A 14214-nucleotide genomic window follows, 5' to 3' on the forward strand; every position below is an offset into this window, starting at 1 on the left:
TTCATGCAACTGTTTTAACTATTCAGCTGTTTCACAGTATGGCTTTTCGAAAAAATGAGGTCCGCGGTGTGAGCTCTTTGCCTCTTTGGTGATCATACGCAGTAGGTTTTTTACTACACCTGCTGAGAATATTATCACATAAAAAATGACTTAAGTGAGTCAGACCTAAAAATAGAATAAAATGGCCGAATAATAGAATCAGCAGCAGCAACTGAAACAATCTGAAAACAGGCAACTAGGTACTTTAATGTGAAATATTTCAATTCGTTATTATTTAATACCTTGATTCTATTTTTACTGCGCTGGTTATTAATATATATATATAGAGATAACTCAATTGCAACATGTACACATTGTCTCTGTCTCACTGCATTTCATCACTTCCTGTATATATTTAGAGTTGGTGTTTATGACACGGTTAAGAAGAAAGGTAAAAACGGCCGCAAAAAACAAAGACGAAAACATGAAAAAAGAAGACTATAAAGACTGTGTGGAACAATCTCAACTTCTCAAATGTATTTCATGAGGTAACACGTTTAATGATAAACCAAAACGACCAGCTGGAGGCGACGCTAGAGAGGGAACTATTCCCTGTTGCCCTCAATTAGCTGCATTTGAATTAAAAAATCAAAAGTGCATCTTCAGGACACGAGGTATTACAACATGCATAACAATTCAGACTCTTCAGCCTTTTTCAAACAGACCCAACAGCTTTCATGCAGAAACCAAAAAGCCCAACAACTAAGAAGTAGTTTAAAAAGGACTTACATGACGTAACTTTAACTGAGAATACACAATCACTGTCCTGAGGAGTAGCTTTTCCACAAATTCAATTAATTCATGAATACAAAATTAACTTAATCAACTTACTGATTACCTCGTCAGTAGGTAAATACTGAAAAACATTGTGCTTTATAGAAAATGAAGCAGCACTCAATACTCCTCACAACCCTCAAGGTTCTTCCTGTCAAGCCTGAAAAAATCTGTTCGTAAAATCCACTCTCGCATCTCAAGTTGCTCATCGTGCTGTAAACAATGAGCAGAGCCCAGAAGAAGGAGTCTTGGCGGGCTTCACCAGAACACCAGAAATATCGCCCGTTGTCCCCAGAGGCTGAGCCGCCGCAGATGGCAGGTGGGTTCAGAAATTGTGTATTTATTTGTGAAGTTTACGATTAGGGTAAGATGCTTGAAAATGCTTTGTCAAAGAGTCTCCTCACAAAGTTAGAAGACTAACCTGGTTTGTCCCGGATGAGTTCAGGTGAACTTGGTTTGGCTGGGGAGATGGATAGATAGATAGATAGATAGATGGATAGATAGATAGATAGATAGATAGATAGATAGATAGATAGATAGATAGATAGATAGATAGATAGATAGATAGATAGATAAATAGATAGATGGATAGATAGATAGATAGATAGATAGATAGATAAAATTAGACTTTATTAAACGCACAAAATAAAATATTAAAACAACACGGATGAAAGATATAAAATAAATCAAAATAAAATATATATAACTGAAATGAAATGTATGTACATAATAATAATTTAGGAAGTTAAATTAAATTTAAACAATAGAGTGTGCAAAATGTGCAAAATGCTAAGTATGTATGTGTGTATATGTATATAGTGTATATGAGGTGTGTTTCTTTCAACTACTTAGTTATGGTGAGGAAACATTACTTAGTTGTGTTAAGGAAACATATTTTAGTTGTGTTGAGGAAATATAACTTAGTTGTGTTGAGGAAACATATTTTAGTTGTGTTAAGAAAATATAACTTAGTTGTGTTGAGGAAATATAACTTAGTTGTGTTGATGAAATATAACTTAGTTGTGTTGAGGAAACATATTTTAGTTGTGTTAAGAAAATATAACTTAGTTGTGTTGAGGAAGCATAACTTAGTTGTGTTGAGAAAGCATCACTTAGTTGTGTTGAGAAACAGTGGCCCCTCCCCCTTCGTCCAGCGGATCTTTGCTGTCTTTATACTTTCAGGTTCATGATCACGTGGATTACAAACGGGTTGATTCTGTGTGATAGCTGCAACATACATGTTAATGTTTCCTAGATAAAGGGCTCCCATGTGTTGGTGCTGGTGATCCTGGGTTAAACAGAAGAGTGAACAATATGTTAGCGTGTGTTACAGCCCATGTGGGCGCCCATGTTGTCCAACTGAGCATCTCTTGTGCTTGTAAACAAACCCTCATGAACACTCTGGACCATCTGATTGGTCATCTGGCTAATTGACTGTTGGTTCTTCATAATCAGCAACGACACTGAAGAGACAATTAAAGTAGGCCATGTGAGCGGCTGGAACAGTGTGAGTGTGTGTGTGTGTGTGTGTGTGTGTGTGTGTGTGTGTGTGTGTGTGTGTGTGTGTGTGTGTGTGTGTGTGCATCTGTGTGTTTCTGTAATATATTCAGGTCTTTGTCAAAAGGCTGTTGAGGCAACAATTAAAACAAAATAGGCAGAGCTGAGAGATTTATTTTTAGACCTTAATCTGACAGAAACTATAAAAAAAAACTCTATTTCTTTAGATTTTAATCTCGTTAATTGTGTCTCAAAGGTCTCTTCTAGATCACACAAAACTGAATCTGTTTTGAATAATAGTTTCCATGTCATATGCCCACAACAAAAGTAAAATAAACTATAAAAAAATGGCATCTACTTCTTCCCTTTGATTGAAAAAAACTGTATTTAATAACTTTCTTAGGAAAAACATTTAAATAGTTAATTTTAAGATAATTGTATTATAAAACAAACTTAACATATTTTGAGATATATATTTAGATATATATTTTCAATTTGCATTACAGTATTGCCGCATTACACACTCACACAAGCTCCACCACTACACCATCATGGCTAAATATCACATGCATATCAGAATGTTGATAATTTAACAGTTGTGGAGAGGTAGAACGGGACTGACTGACCTGCCACTGTCTGAACCGACAACTTGTCACGTGGCATCACCGTCACCACCGCCATCCTGCTGTTCAAAGCAGAGCAGAAGGAGCCCATCATCAGCAGAAACCACAGGAGGAGAACGTAGACTTCCTCCTGCTTTCATCCACATGCTGCTCAGCACAGCTCTCAGCCCCTCTGAGTGCCGCTGACTCTCGCTCTCTCTCTCTCTCGTCGTGCACAGAGGTCTCTCTCCTTTTTAAGCAAGGTTGCAGAGAGGAAAGGACGGTCAGTGTGTGTGTGTGTGTGTGTGTGTGTGTGTGTGTGTGTGTGTGTGTGTGTGTGCTGGAGCCGCAGGATTTTACATCACTTGCATTCGGGCACATGTGCAGTTTACAGATTCTAATTTACACACAGTGGAGCAAACTTCACCATTGACATTCATGGCAATTTTAGCCCTTGAGTTTTATTTAGGGTTAAACCTCATTTTATAGTCACCAAAAACTGATTTTGCTGAGTGAAGTGAAAAGTTTTAACAATTTCATGAGCTGTAGCGAGCTAGCTGGCTACTGTTAGCGCCACAAATTGGTTGAAAACGCCATCTGATTTGTTTTAAAACCACAATAAAAGGATCATAAATATGCAGTTGACAATGTGATGTCATGCTAACAGACTGAGGCTACAGCTAACAGGTCCCAAGCAAAAAGTTATAATTCTCACCAATTTTCAGAACCCTCCAACTTTTTAGTGCGACCGCTCCAAAACTTTCCTCATCTTTCAGAAAGGCCGTTATATAGATATCCAGCCATATATTATCATTGGTTGTTTTTGGTGAGGCCTTCTTCAATTGGTGAGGCTGTTGAAGATGGTCCGCATTAGCAAATGTTGCATTGTTTTATAAAACCTAACGCTTACCAATACAACCTAAAAAGCAATAGATTTTTTTACAGCAACACGTGTGTCAGGTTTGAGTGAGTGATGGTGTGTGTGTGTGATGGGTTAAAGAGAGAGAGACGAGTGTCCTCAGCCATGGATATTATGTTGCAGGTCATAGTTGCTGTGTAGTTGTGTGAATGGCATAATTGTGCACAATATTAGCCTTGGTGGTGTGTGTGCCAAGCGTGTTTGTCTTAGTTGATTGCCTCGGCTTGCATCATGAAATGTTGTAGGCCAAACGTTGTGTATTAAGTCTGTGTGAGACTTCTATAATTACACTGGAGCACTAGAGAGAACCCCACAATTGCCACCAAGTCTTCTTCAGTATAAAGCCACCCTAGAGGGCACTTTATCATGTTTTCACTGCCGCTGTAGAAGGAACATAGCTGTTTAAATCCAGTTTAAAAGCCAGCGTGTCCCATTTGGGGGATCTATTAATGGAATGTACTCATAACTATGTTTTCATTAGTTTATAATCACCGGAAACTACATGAAGCATCGCATTAGTTCATGCAGGACCTGAAAGTCGTGTAACCAGCCAGTTGGATCATTGTTTCCAATCAGTCACACACCAATCACAGCCCACTCGCCCCTCAAGGCGGGCCATTTAAATATGACTCCATCATTAATGATCTTTGCTGCACCAATGCTGCTCCAGACTGTGCTGTTAGAAAAGATTTTAAAATACTATATGACAAGAGTTCATTTGTTTTTGTAATGTCTTTTTGCGGCATTATTCCCTTTTTGTTATCTGAATGACCCTTTTAAACTTCAGTCCCTTTTTATAATCAATGAAATATATGTTGTATTTTAGAACATACTAACTGCTAGTGCAAGCTACAGAAATACTTTCTCATACTGAAGTAGTTTTAGCTTTTAGCTAATAACACCAAAAACACACTATTAAAAAACAGGACTGTTACCACAATGTGAGCTCTACTAATGTCATTATCTTATGAGAGCTCTGCTAACGTCATTAGCTTGTAAGAGCTCTGCTAACGTCATTAGCTTGTAAGAGCTCTGCTAACGTCATTAGCTTGTAAGAGCTCTGCTAAGGCAACTCGCTTATGAGAGCTCTGCTAACGTCACTATCTTATGAGAGCTCTGCTAACGTCACTATCTTATAAGAGCTCTGCTAACGTCACTATCTTATGAGAGCTTTGCTAACGTAACTCGCTTATGAGAGCTTTGCTAACGTAACTGACTTATGAGAGCTTTGCTAACGTAACTCGCTTATGAGAGCTCTGCTAACGTAACTAGCTTGCTAATCATCATAAGCTTCCCAACTTTTAGAAACTACAATAATTATTACATAAAATAAACACATAGCATATATTTACCTTTAGCAGATCATGATAAATCCTGCGGAGGGAATCCAGTTAGTAATAAAGCTTTTCTGCTCCACATATGTGGAACAAGGTCCCTGAAAGCTGCTTTAAATCCAGATTGAAGACCTTTCTGTTTGCTGCTGCCTTCAATTAAACCAGATTCAAGGATATAAATTTCTGCATCTCACTCCTGCATTTTATTTCTTAAACTGGACTGCAACTTTTATTCAAATTTCTGCTTTTTGACTGTATTTTTAATGTTTTAAAATAAATGTTCTTCATTGTTTTTTAATCTTGTTTTCTTCTGCATTATGTTTTGATGCTTGAATGGTTTTATGTGAAGCACTTTGAATTTACCTTGCCTTACCAAATAACAGTGAGCAGTTACAGAAAACCATTTTACTTCAGTCATTCAAGTTTTTATTAATTTTCATGCTTAGAAATAAAACATTCTGGAGTTCGTGGCCGCCCACCGCTCCAAAACAGTGAAGATGGTTCAAATGCAGAGAACTAATTTCCCCCCACAGAGATTTAATCATACTTAACACAACACAGACGTGATTACGATAATGACAACACCAAAACACAAAGAAGACATTGTTAATAATGAACAAGAAAATAATGCATTTGTGTCTCAAAACCACATGGCTACTGCTGGAGGGAAGACAGTCATATGTTTTTCATTTGTATGAATCACTTTCCAGCATGTGGTATCTAATGCCAAACCCATTTTAAAGAGTTTAGATGGTGTGCAGTATTTTAAACAGTATCAATCTCACATTATCATATCATCTAGTCTATCATCGAGAATTTTCTAGATCATTAATCCGGAGTATAACCAGACTCGTCTCTGTTCAAAGACAGATCTTACACTGCAAAAACAAATCCCAAATATGACTTATTTCAAGTCTTGGAATTACATGAATAATTTCTCATTAGGTCAAACTTGTTATCCTTAGCATTTTCACTTCCTCCGTCAGTGTTTGGACCCGTTCATCATCGGCGTTTTGTAGCTCCTCAGTTGTTCCAAGAAGCCAGGGTTCGGGGACGAGGCGGAGCGGGCCGATTTGACCAATGAGAGGGCGGCGTCAAAGGACTGGCCTTCACATGACATCAGATAGCCAATGACAACTGCCGGTGCCCGTGACACACCGGAGTTGCAGTGGACCAACACCGCGCCTTTCTGGAGGAGAAACAGAAGGAAATATTGAGATTTGAGCTCAATTGATTTGAGCCACTTGGGGGAAGTAGAACTCCACAAAAAAAACAGATCAACATGATCATCCAATCCAATTTTAGTCCATTTGATGAATGGAAGAGCGTGCATCTCCACCTGTGAGACCCAGACTACTGTGAGACCCAGATGTTACTGTTAATATGATGTTACTCTTGTATCTGCTGTACAAAATCTACTAGATGGTTGAATACACTTATTGTTTATTTAATGTTATGAATAGTCCAATTTTCGCTCTTTTTTTTAGCTCTATTTTTGGTCTCCACCAACTCCTGAGGAAAATATCTGTTGTCTCTTCAGCTGCTTTTTTCTCCACTACGTCTCCGGCTGTGTCTGTCTGCACGAGCGTGACGCTCTCTGGACATTAGAGGGCTCTACAGGCCAACAGAATTGCAGCTTGTCGAGCTTCACACCCCAACAGGCTCCATCACTGATGTGCTGTTTAGTTAATGGATAGTCTGTTTGTTTGTGTCCATTATCCTCTCCATTACGGCCTCTATTTTCCTTCTAATGGAAGGTTTTTCACCACAGCTGTGCCCCAGTTTTTTAGGCTGAGCCTCACATCAGGTGTGCGTTCACTGCAGCCAGAACCAAGCTGGCATCAACCAGTTTGTATTTCTTCTTCTCACAAAAAAACAAACAAAAACCTGGACCACAAAATGTTGTGAATTTTGATGAGCGCATGTGTACGAACCTAAACATTCAGGTAAAACTGTATTAGAATATTGTGTAAAATTTGTTCAAAGTAGCACCAACACAATAGCAACGGGTTGAATTTTAAAATCAGTTTGGATTAAGAGCTTCTAGGTTCAGGTACATAATTGAAAATCAGTTTAATAGTAATATTCAACGAAGTAATTGTGATACAGTAGCCAAATATTTGGTCCAAAACCCAAATACTTTCCTGCATGTCCAGGTTTGGGCTAAATCTTTGGGCTTTAAAGAGTGCGAGCATTTAGAGGAATACCCCTAAAATGTGAGCGGGGCATAACATAAAACCTTGGATAAAATAAGACTTTACTAAAGACACATCTGAATATTGTAATACTTGAACATTTTAAGAGATGTTTTCACTTAACAAGGGTCATAATGCTGCAAAACCACTTCTTTCATACTAAACCACGTTATGTATCTGTAATGCAGTCATGAACTCAGTCACATGTCGCTGTCATTGTCATGGCAGTGGCAATATGTGAAGGTCCTTACCAGCCAAATGGCCTGCTGGGTCATCTGACCCTGCATCTCAATGCAAACGCATCAGTTTGATTATCAGGGCTGGAATTACTACATACACACGCTCAACAATATCATAATGAACACACACACTTTGCGTAATCATACACCCCTAATGACTCCCTAATGACTAGCTGTGTGTGCGTGTGTGTGTGTGTGTGTGTGTGTGTGTGTGTGTGTGTGTGTGTGTGTGGTGTCATGTTAAGGTGAGCCCCAGGCTTCGCTGCTAAAAGCTGTATGACACTGAGATCTGATCTGTGTGCAGTTTAATAAATCATGAACAAAACTAAACATCCATTATTCACAGCAGGAGAGAGGAGCGGAGCGGGGAGGAGATGTCGAAACATGTGTCACATGTCAACCCTCATTTTAAAACCCTTACTTTTGTCTCTTTACTCCCTTAATCCCTTTACTTTTCCTTATAGGATTGTTTCCCTTTCATTTGGTTTCACCTAAGCTACAGCGGCTCTCGCCTCCAGTTTTTCTTTAGTTTTAAGTAACGTAAATTTAGTTGCAGAGTGAGACGTCTCTGTGTTTAGAACGTCTTTGAAGAGGACTCACTTCCTCACTTTCAGGTGATTTGTCAACTATTTGTTGATTGCTCAAAGTTTTGATGAGTGATTAAAGGTTTCAATCTATGCAGAAAAACTCAACAACAAAAAAAACAACCGTTGCTCTCTGTTACTCTTTTGTGATACTGTGGGTTAAAGAATGGATTAATCAATTATTAATACATTGATTGATATCCGCAAGTAGTGAGAGTGATGCGTTAACCTCGCTGCGAGCCAGCTGGATGAAGTCACAACAGTCCTGGATGTGAAGCAGCACATCAGCGTCGGGATGATCCAGAATACTGACGGTTTTATAGATGAACAGGTCGGGAAACACGTTCTCCACCCCGAACGCCACGTTCAGGATGTGAGACACCTGATGAGGAAGAGGAAGAAGAAGAAGAAGAGGTCCAGACTTTATCTTGATTTATGTCTCTTTTTGATCCAGAAGAATGGTGATGCAGATATAAGATAATGTTTTTCCTTTCTTTAGTAGCCCATTAAGCCATAACCTTAATCATATTTATTGTTTAAATTGAGTTTAGATGTTGTACATGGGGATTATATATTATTGTATGCAGATTTTTATGTTTAATTAGATATTTAACATGTTTTTTTATCTTATTCATACCATGTTTTTTTCTTGATATATACCTTGTGACCTTGCTATATATTGTTATTTTTTATGCAATTACTTTTTTTGGGAGTGGCTATAAGTTGTCATTTCACCGGTAAAACATATGTTCTAGGGCATTTTTTAATGTACACACAATGTATTTTTTTAAACTTTTGTTGTATTTTCTCTATTGCTTTTCTTTTGGGGGGATAAACCAAATTTGAGTTTTTGCCACTAGGATTCCCATCATGCATTGGGTGATCTCACCTTGTGTTTTTTCAGCGTGCCAAAGTCATGTGCAGCATCTTGAGAACCTACACACACACACACACACACACACACACAAACACAAAGTTAGCATTAGTTAGCGTTTGTCTCCGTGTGGCGCGAGGCGCTGTCCAAGGTGCTGAACCAAGTGAACCTGAAAAAGCAATTTGTGTCCACTGAAAGGTCAAAGGGTCATATATGTTCCACCTGTGAACCAGTGAGCCCTGTCGGGTCACCTCTCCCCCTGACCTCCCCCCCGGCGGGGCTCGCGTTACCCTCTGCTCTGAGCCGGGTGGTTATCAGTGTTGCTGGATGGAGGTGAGTGCCGGGACAGGGCGAGGCGGGAGGGAGTGCAGCCGCTACTCGGTGCTTCGCGCTGCTTTACAGTCAGCTCCAGGGAGGAGTTGGAAGAAGACAAGTCACCCAAACTGCCGCGGCGCCTCACTTGTAAACATGCGTAAAACCCTGTGAATGTACTTGTTCAATTATTAAGCGCCTTTGCTGAAAGATTCCATCGTATATTCCACAAATGCCATCAAAGTGAAAGCGATAATCTAACTTTTCAGTCGGGTTGATGTCTTCTGTTCTGTTTTCAGCTGCTCCAACAGCTAAAAGCCTCAAGTATTTGTTCCAGGAAAATTAAATTTACGTTCATGAATCTCCATTAACTCATAAATCTCCATTAATCTGCATTCATAAATCTCCATTAACATGTTTTGATTGTATTCTGAGCGCCACGCTGACAAAGGATCGACCAGGGGTTACTAAATACTGAGCTCACCATCGGGAGCCACCAAGCACATCTCCTGCTAGCTCGGTGCTTTCTTACATTTACCGACCGGAAATCAACACTTTTACAATATTACAATATAGTATTGTGTTGAATTATGACTTTCTATTAATGACAATGCAAGCATATTTTTTTTAAACACAAGCGTGCAGGAAATAGCTTTAATTTCGCCACACACATCCTTGCTGTTGAGGTCTAATAAAATGGTTTTATTTACTTAAAGTCTGTGTCACATAACAAGCAAACCTGCTGCCAGATCTTTGTTTCACAGGAGAATGTTTTTGTGGCTGAGGAACAGCTTTACATGAATTGTCAAGCTGTCAGCAGCAAGAGGGAGAGGAGTTACCTGTGGTGCAAAGTGAGTCATCAACTAGGTTTAGAAGTTTGTTTTTGTTATATTTTAGCATTCTGGTCTGAATATTCATCTTTGGCTGAGTTCATACTGAGGGAAATGGGGATTTAAATCTTTCAGTTGGTTATCTAGATAGTTAAAAGACTCCGATTTGCGATTGTTTTCCTGTTGTTGGTCTCGATGGTCGTTGGAACTGTTGTAATGATTTAGACGACGAGACTAACTGGACTCCAGGCTGGAAGTTTAACTGGAACATTTCAGAAACATTCAAACGTCTCGCCATCCAAACTTCCCCTTTGCATCTGTTTCCTCACCTTTTTCCACACAAATTAAATCAAAAATGGACTTTACGGTGCACTTTAGGATGGAAGGCCATTTCTGTTTGTTTTTACAAGATTTGTCGGCTTGTCAAGTGACAGAACTTCACCAGTGGGTTCACTGGTGGGTTCACTGGTGGGTCCACTGTGCTGTCCAGCCAGCTATTGTGTGTCACGTCCACTCACCCAGCAGCAGGTAGGGCTTGACGATGCCGACCTGCAGGTCCCAGGACGTGTCGGGGACGTACCCCAGCGTCTTCTCCGGGGGGGCGGGGTCTTCCACCACGGTGATCGTAGAGCCCTTCCAGGTCTCGATGATGCGACGGCCGCTCAGTGACGTCACGCGGGTGCACTGCTTCCTCAGCCGCGTCCGGGAGAAACTCTGGATCTCCTCGGTCAGGGACTGCATGACTCGACCAAGGATGAACTGAACCTGAACTGGACCGGGCTGGAGGGAACCTAAAAAATAAATAAAAGGTACTTGGATGATATTTATAATAGATTGATCTGGATATGTTGTATAGAAAATGACTGAACACACACTCACATGCTACGACTGGTACTTTTTCACTTATATTAAGTTTAGTACTTGTCTACTACTGTCCAGCAGTATGAAGCGCACATATGTGGTAACAACTATTTGATGCATTTCATTGAAATTTGGTTCAAACATTCATGAATTGCAATAATTGTTGGAAGTTGAATTTGTCAAATACTTAAGTTTGTGCAGCTTTAGTGCACCTGTATGTTGTGTTTAGTGCTATTTAACTCATGTCAGGTGATCATAAACACAGCTAGAACAACACTATAAGCAGATAAATAAGTCAATAATGTGTAAAATACTGTATGTGAGAAAAAAACGACCTGTTTCTTCAGATGCTCAGCGTTGGTCCGGTCTGGCTCAGAATGGCACTGGCTCTCTTTCTAGTCCAGTTTTAACCCGCAGAAACCCGAGCAGAGTGGGGATCCAGTTCAGTTTCCTCGTAAGAGACACACTTCTTTCCTCATCATCTTCTGCTCCAGAGAAGAAGAAAAAACAACTCTTTTGTTCAGTCAGACGTCCAGCGAGGTCCAGGTTCCTGTTGCCCGCGCTAGACCCGGTCCAGAACAGAGCCGGTCTTACTCGTTGTGGTCCTGTCCGTCTGGACTCTGCTGGAGGCGAGACTGAACCGCTGCTGTGTAACATGAAGCCGCCGCCTGCCTGTCTGTCAAGAGTGACGGTGACACTTCTACCAAGTACACAACTAATAACACACACCAACACCGGTCCATTAAACTCAAATGTCTGTCATATATTTGAGAGAAAATAAACTACATGGCACGTTTTAAAGCGTGTATCATTTGTATCAACAAAACTACAAGGAACACATGAACATATTTTTAATATAACATCATTATATCATATTAATAATCATTACATCAGGCTAAAAAAGTATAAATAATATGAAGAGGCATATTGGAGGATGTTGATTCCAGCGTGGTCCACAAGAGGGAGCCACATCCCTGCTTTTGTGAGCTGCTTCAGACTTTGAGTCTGCAGAAACCGTTCAACGTTTGGTTTTGATTAAGGAGGTAAGTAAATTATTTCATGAAAACATTTGCTTGAATAAACATATTTGCACTTGTACAAACCAACAGTTCTGTACATTTTAAATATAATTCAAAAGTGTGTGTGTGTGTGTGTGTGTGTGTGTTTGTGTGAGTGAGTGAGTGAGTGTGTGAGTGAGTGAGTGTTTGTGTGAGTGAGTGAGTGAGTGAGTGAGTGGTTTCATGAAAATCGGGTCACTTCTCTCGGACTCCTGATGAGAACAGTTGAAACAGCCCAAAACACAACGTCCTTGTAGGAGAAGACAAAAGCAGTTTGGATATAAATCCTCTCACTATGTTAGACGTGTCCTCAAATTGAAAAAAAAAAAAACAGTCAGAAATATATTGTTTTTAAAAGCCAAATGCAGGTTTACATGAGCACTGAAGGTTTGATACAACAGGTCTGTGAACATCCCGAAGCCCCGTTTGGTTTTTGCGTCTGAGCTCACATGACCTCCTCTGTGCTGCAGGGCTGCAGCCTCCAGCAACCTCCAACATCACACACCTGAATCTGTCAGCAGTGGTGTTGCATTGTGGGTCACGGATGCATCAAGTTTTGACAAGAAGAATGTGTGAAATAAACTTGTGTGAAATAAACTCTCCATCTTGAGTCCAGCAGCGCTAAACAGGTACAAGGCTGAAAGTACTCTTTTACAGTAAGGCACCAGTGACCTCCGGCACTGTTTCACATTGTGTTGTATTCTTGCGTTAACTTACACGGACGCCAGCTTAATGTGTTATAACAGTAAAATACCGTAATTTTTAAAAAAAAATACAGTTGCTACGAAAATATATTTTTCTAAAGACAAAATGACATAGATGTCTGCACTATATCCATAACGCTCTGCAAATTACAGTAACTAACTGTGAACATGTTTGGTAGGTTTATGAGGTATTTTGTGGTGTTCCAGTGTAGAAATTACAGAAAAGGCCAAAACTTCACCCTCAAATGGAATTATACTTTAGTTCCACGATGAAGCGCTGTCGCAAAATCGGTTATTGTTGCAGGTTACTTTCAGTCCTTTTGCAATATCGTGTGTACGTGTGTGTGTGCGAGTGTGTGTGTGTGTGTGTGTATGTGTGTGTGTGTACAGCTGCAGTGTTATTTGTGTTGGAAAACATTCTGGTAGTTTCCAAGAATATTTCCACATACAGCGGGAGAGAGAAACAGTTTTCTGGCTGAACAACAGCCACAATACACACACACACACACACACACACACACACACACACACGCACACACACATAGGGAGCGTGAGTGTGAGAGAGAAAGAGAGAGAGAGAAAGAGGGGTCAGGTTTCTACAGGAGTTTGTTTTGGATATCCAAAAGAGAAGAGGAGAAGAACGTTAACAAGAGGAAAAGAGAAGAGGAGAGGAAAGGAGATAAGAGCAGAAGGTTTTTGGTTGCATTGGAATGTGTGTGCGTGTGTGTGCGTGTGCGTGTGTGCATGCATGCGTGTGTGCGTGCCCCTGGGTATGTGTGTGTGTGTGTGCTCCGCTGATAAGATTTTTCCTGCCAAATGTGAGCGGCTTTTACGTCACAAACACACTGCCAGAGATGAATTAATGAGAACCGAGAGAACAAAAAAAAATGAAAGAAGGAAAGAAAGAGAAGGAGAGAGAAAGAAAGAGATGAGGAGAGAAGGAGGGATGGAAGAAAGGATGGAAGGGAAAGTGCTGACTCAGTTCTCTGCAAGTTGATCCATGAGTCAGAAAACCCAGAGACCCTCTGTGTGTGTGTGTGTGTGTGTGTGTGTGTGTGTGTGTGTGTGTGTGTGTGTGTGTGTGTGTGTGTGTGTGTGTGTGTGTGTGTGTGTGTGTGTGTGTGTGTGTGTGTGTGTGTTTGTGTGTGTGTGTGTGTGTGTGTGTGTGTGTGTGTGTGTGTGTGTGTGTGTGTGTGTGTTTGTGTGTGTGTGTGTGTGTGTGTGTGTGTGTGTGTGTGTGTGTGTGTGTGTGTGTGTGTGTGTGTGTGTGTTGGCTGTAACTTGACCCTAACATGGGAAGCTCCTCCAACATCTGACAACCATTACTGCTATCACACACACACACACACACACACACACACACACACACACACACACACACACACACACACA

The 14214-nt window shown here is 40.3% G+C and overlaps 1 protein-coding gene across 1 annotated transcript; it reads right to left on the bottom strand.

The window, feature by feature from the left end:
* Positions 1–6147: 6147 nt before the first annotated feature.
* dusp19a (dual specificity phosphatase 19a) lies at positions 6148–10940 on the bottom strand. The gene is made up of 4 exons (XM_068573017.1): positions 10718–10940; positions 9073–9119; positions 8413–8565; positions 6148–6354 (listed from the first exon to the last, which is right to left on the bottom strand). Exons 1-4 carry the CDS (start codon positions 10938–10940, stop codon positions 6148–6150), a joined length of 630 nt encoding a protein of 209 aa, XP_068429118.1.
* Positions 10941–14214: the final 3274 nt, after the last annotated feature.

The sequence above is a fragment of the Clinocottus analis genome, unplaced genomic scaffold (assembly GCF_023055335.1).
Source record: "Clinocottus analis isolate CAN_PGR_092001 unplaced genomic scaffold, fCliAna1.0.p SCAF_12, whole genome shotgun sequence".
Lineage (NCBI taxonomy): Eukaryota > Metazoa > Chordata > Actinopteri > Perciformes > Cottidae > Clinocottus > Clinocottus analis.

Excerpts from the sequence above, each read along its gene's own strand:
- dusp19a (XM_068573017.1), bottom strand. The coding sequence starts at position 10,940 with ATGCAGTCCCTGACCGAGGAGATCCAGAGTTTCTCCCGGACGCGGCTG. Across the intron at positions 9,120-10,717 it reads CAAGCCCTACCTGCTGCTGG|GTTCTCAAGATGCTGCACAT; the intron begins GTGAGTGGACGT and ends GTGTGTGTGTAG. Across the intron at positions 8,566-9,072 it reads GCACGCTGAAAAAACACAAG|GTGTCTCACATCCTGAACGT; the intron begins GTGAGATCACCC and ends CTTCCTCATCAG.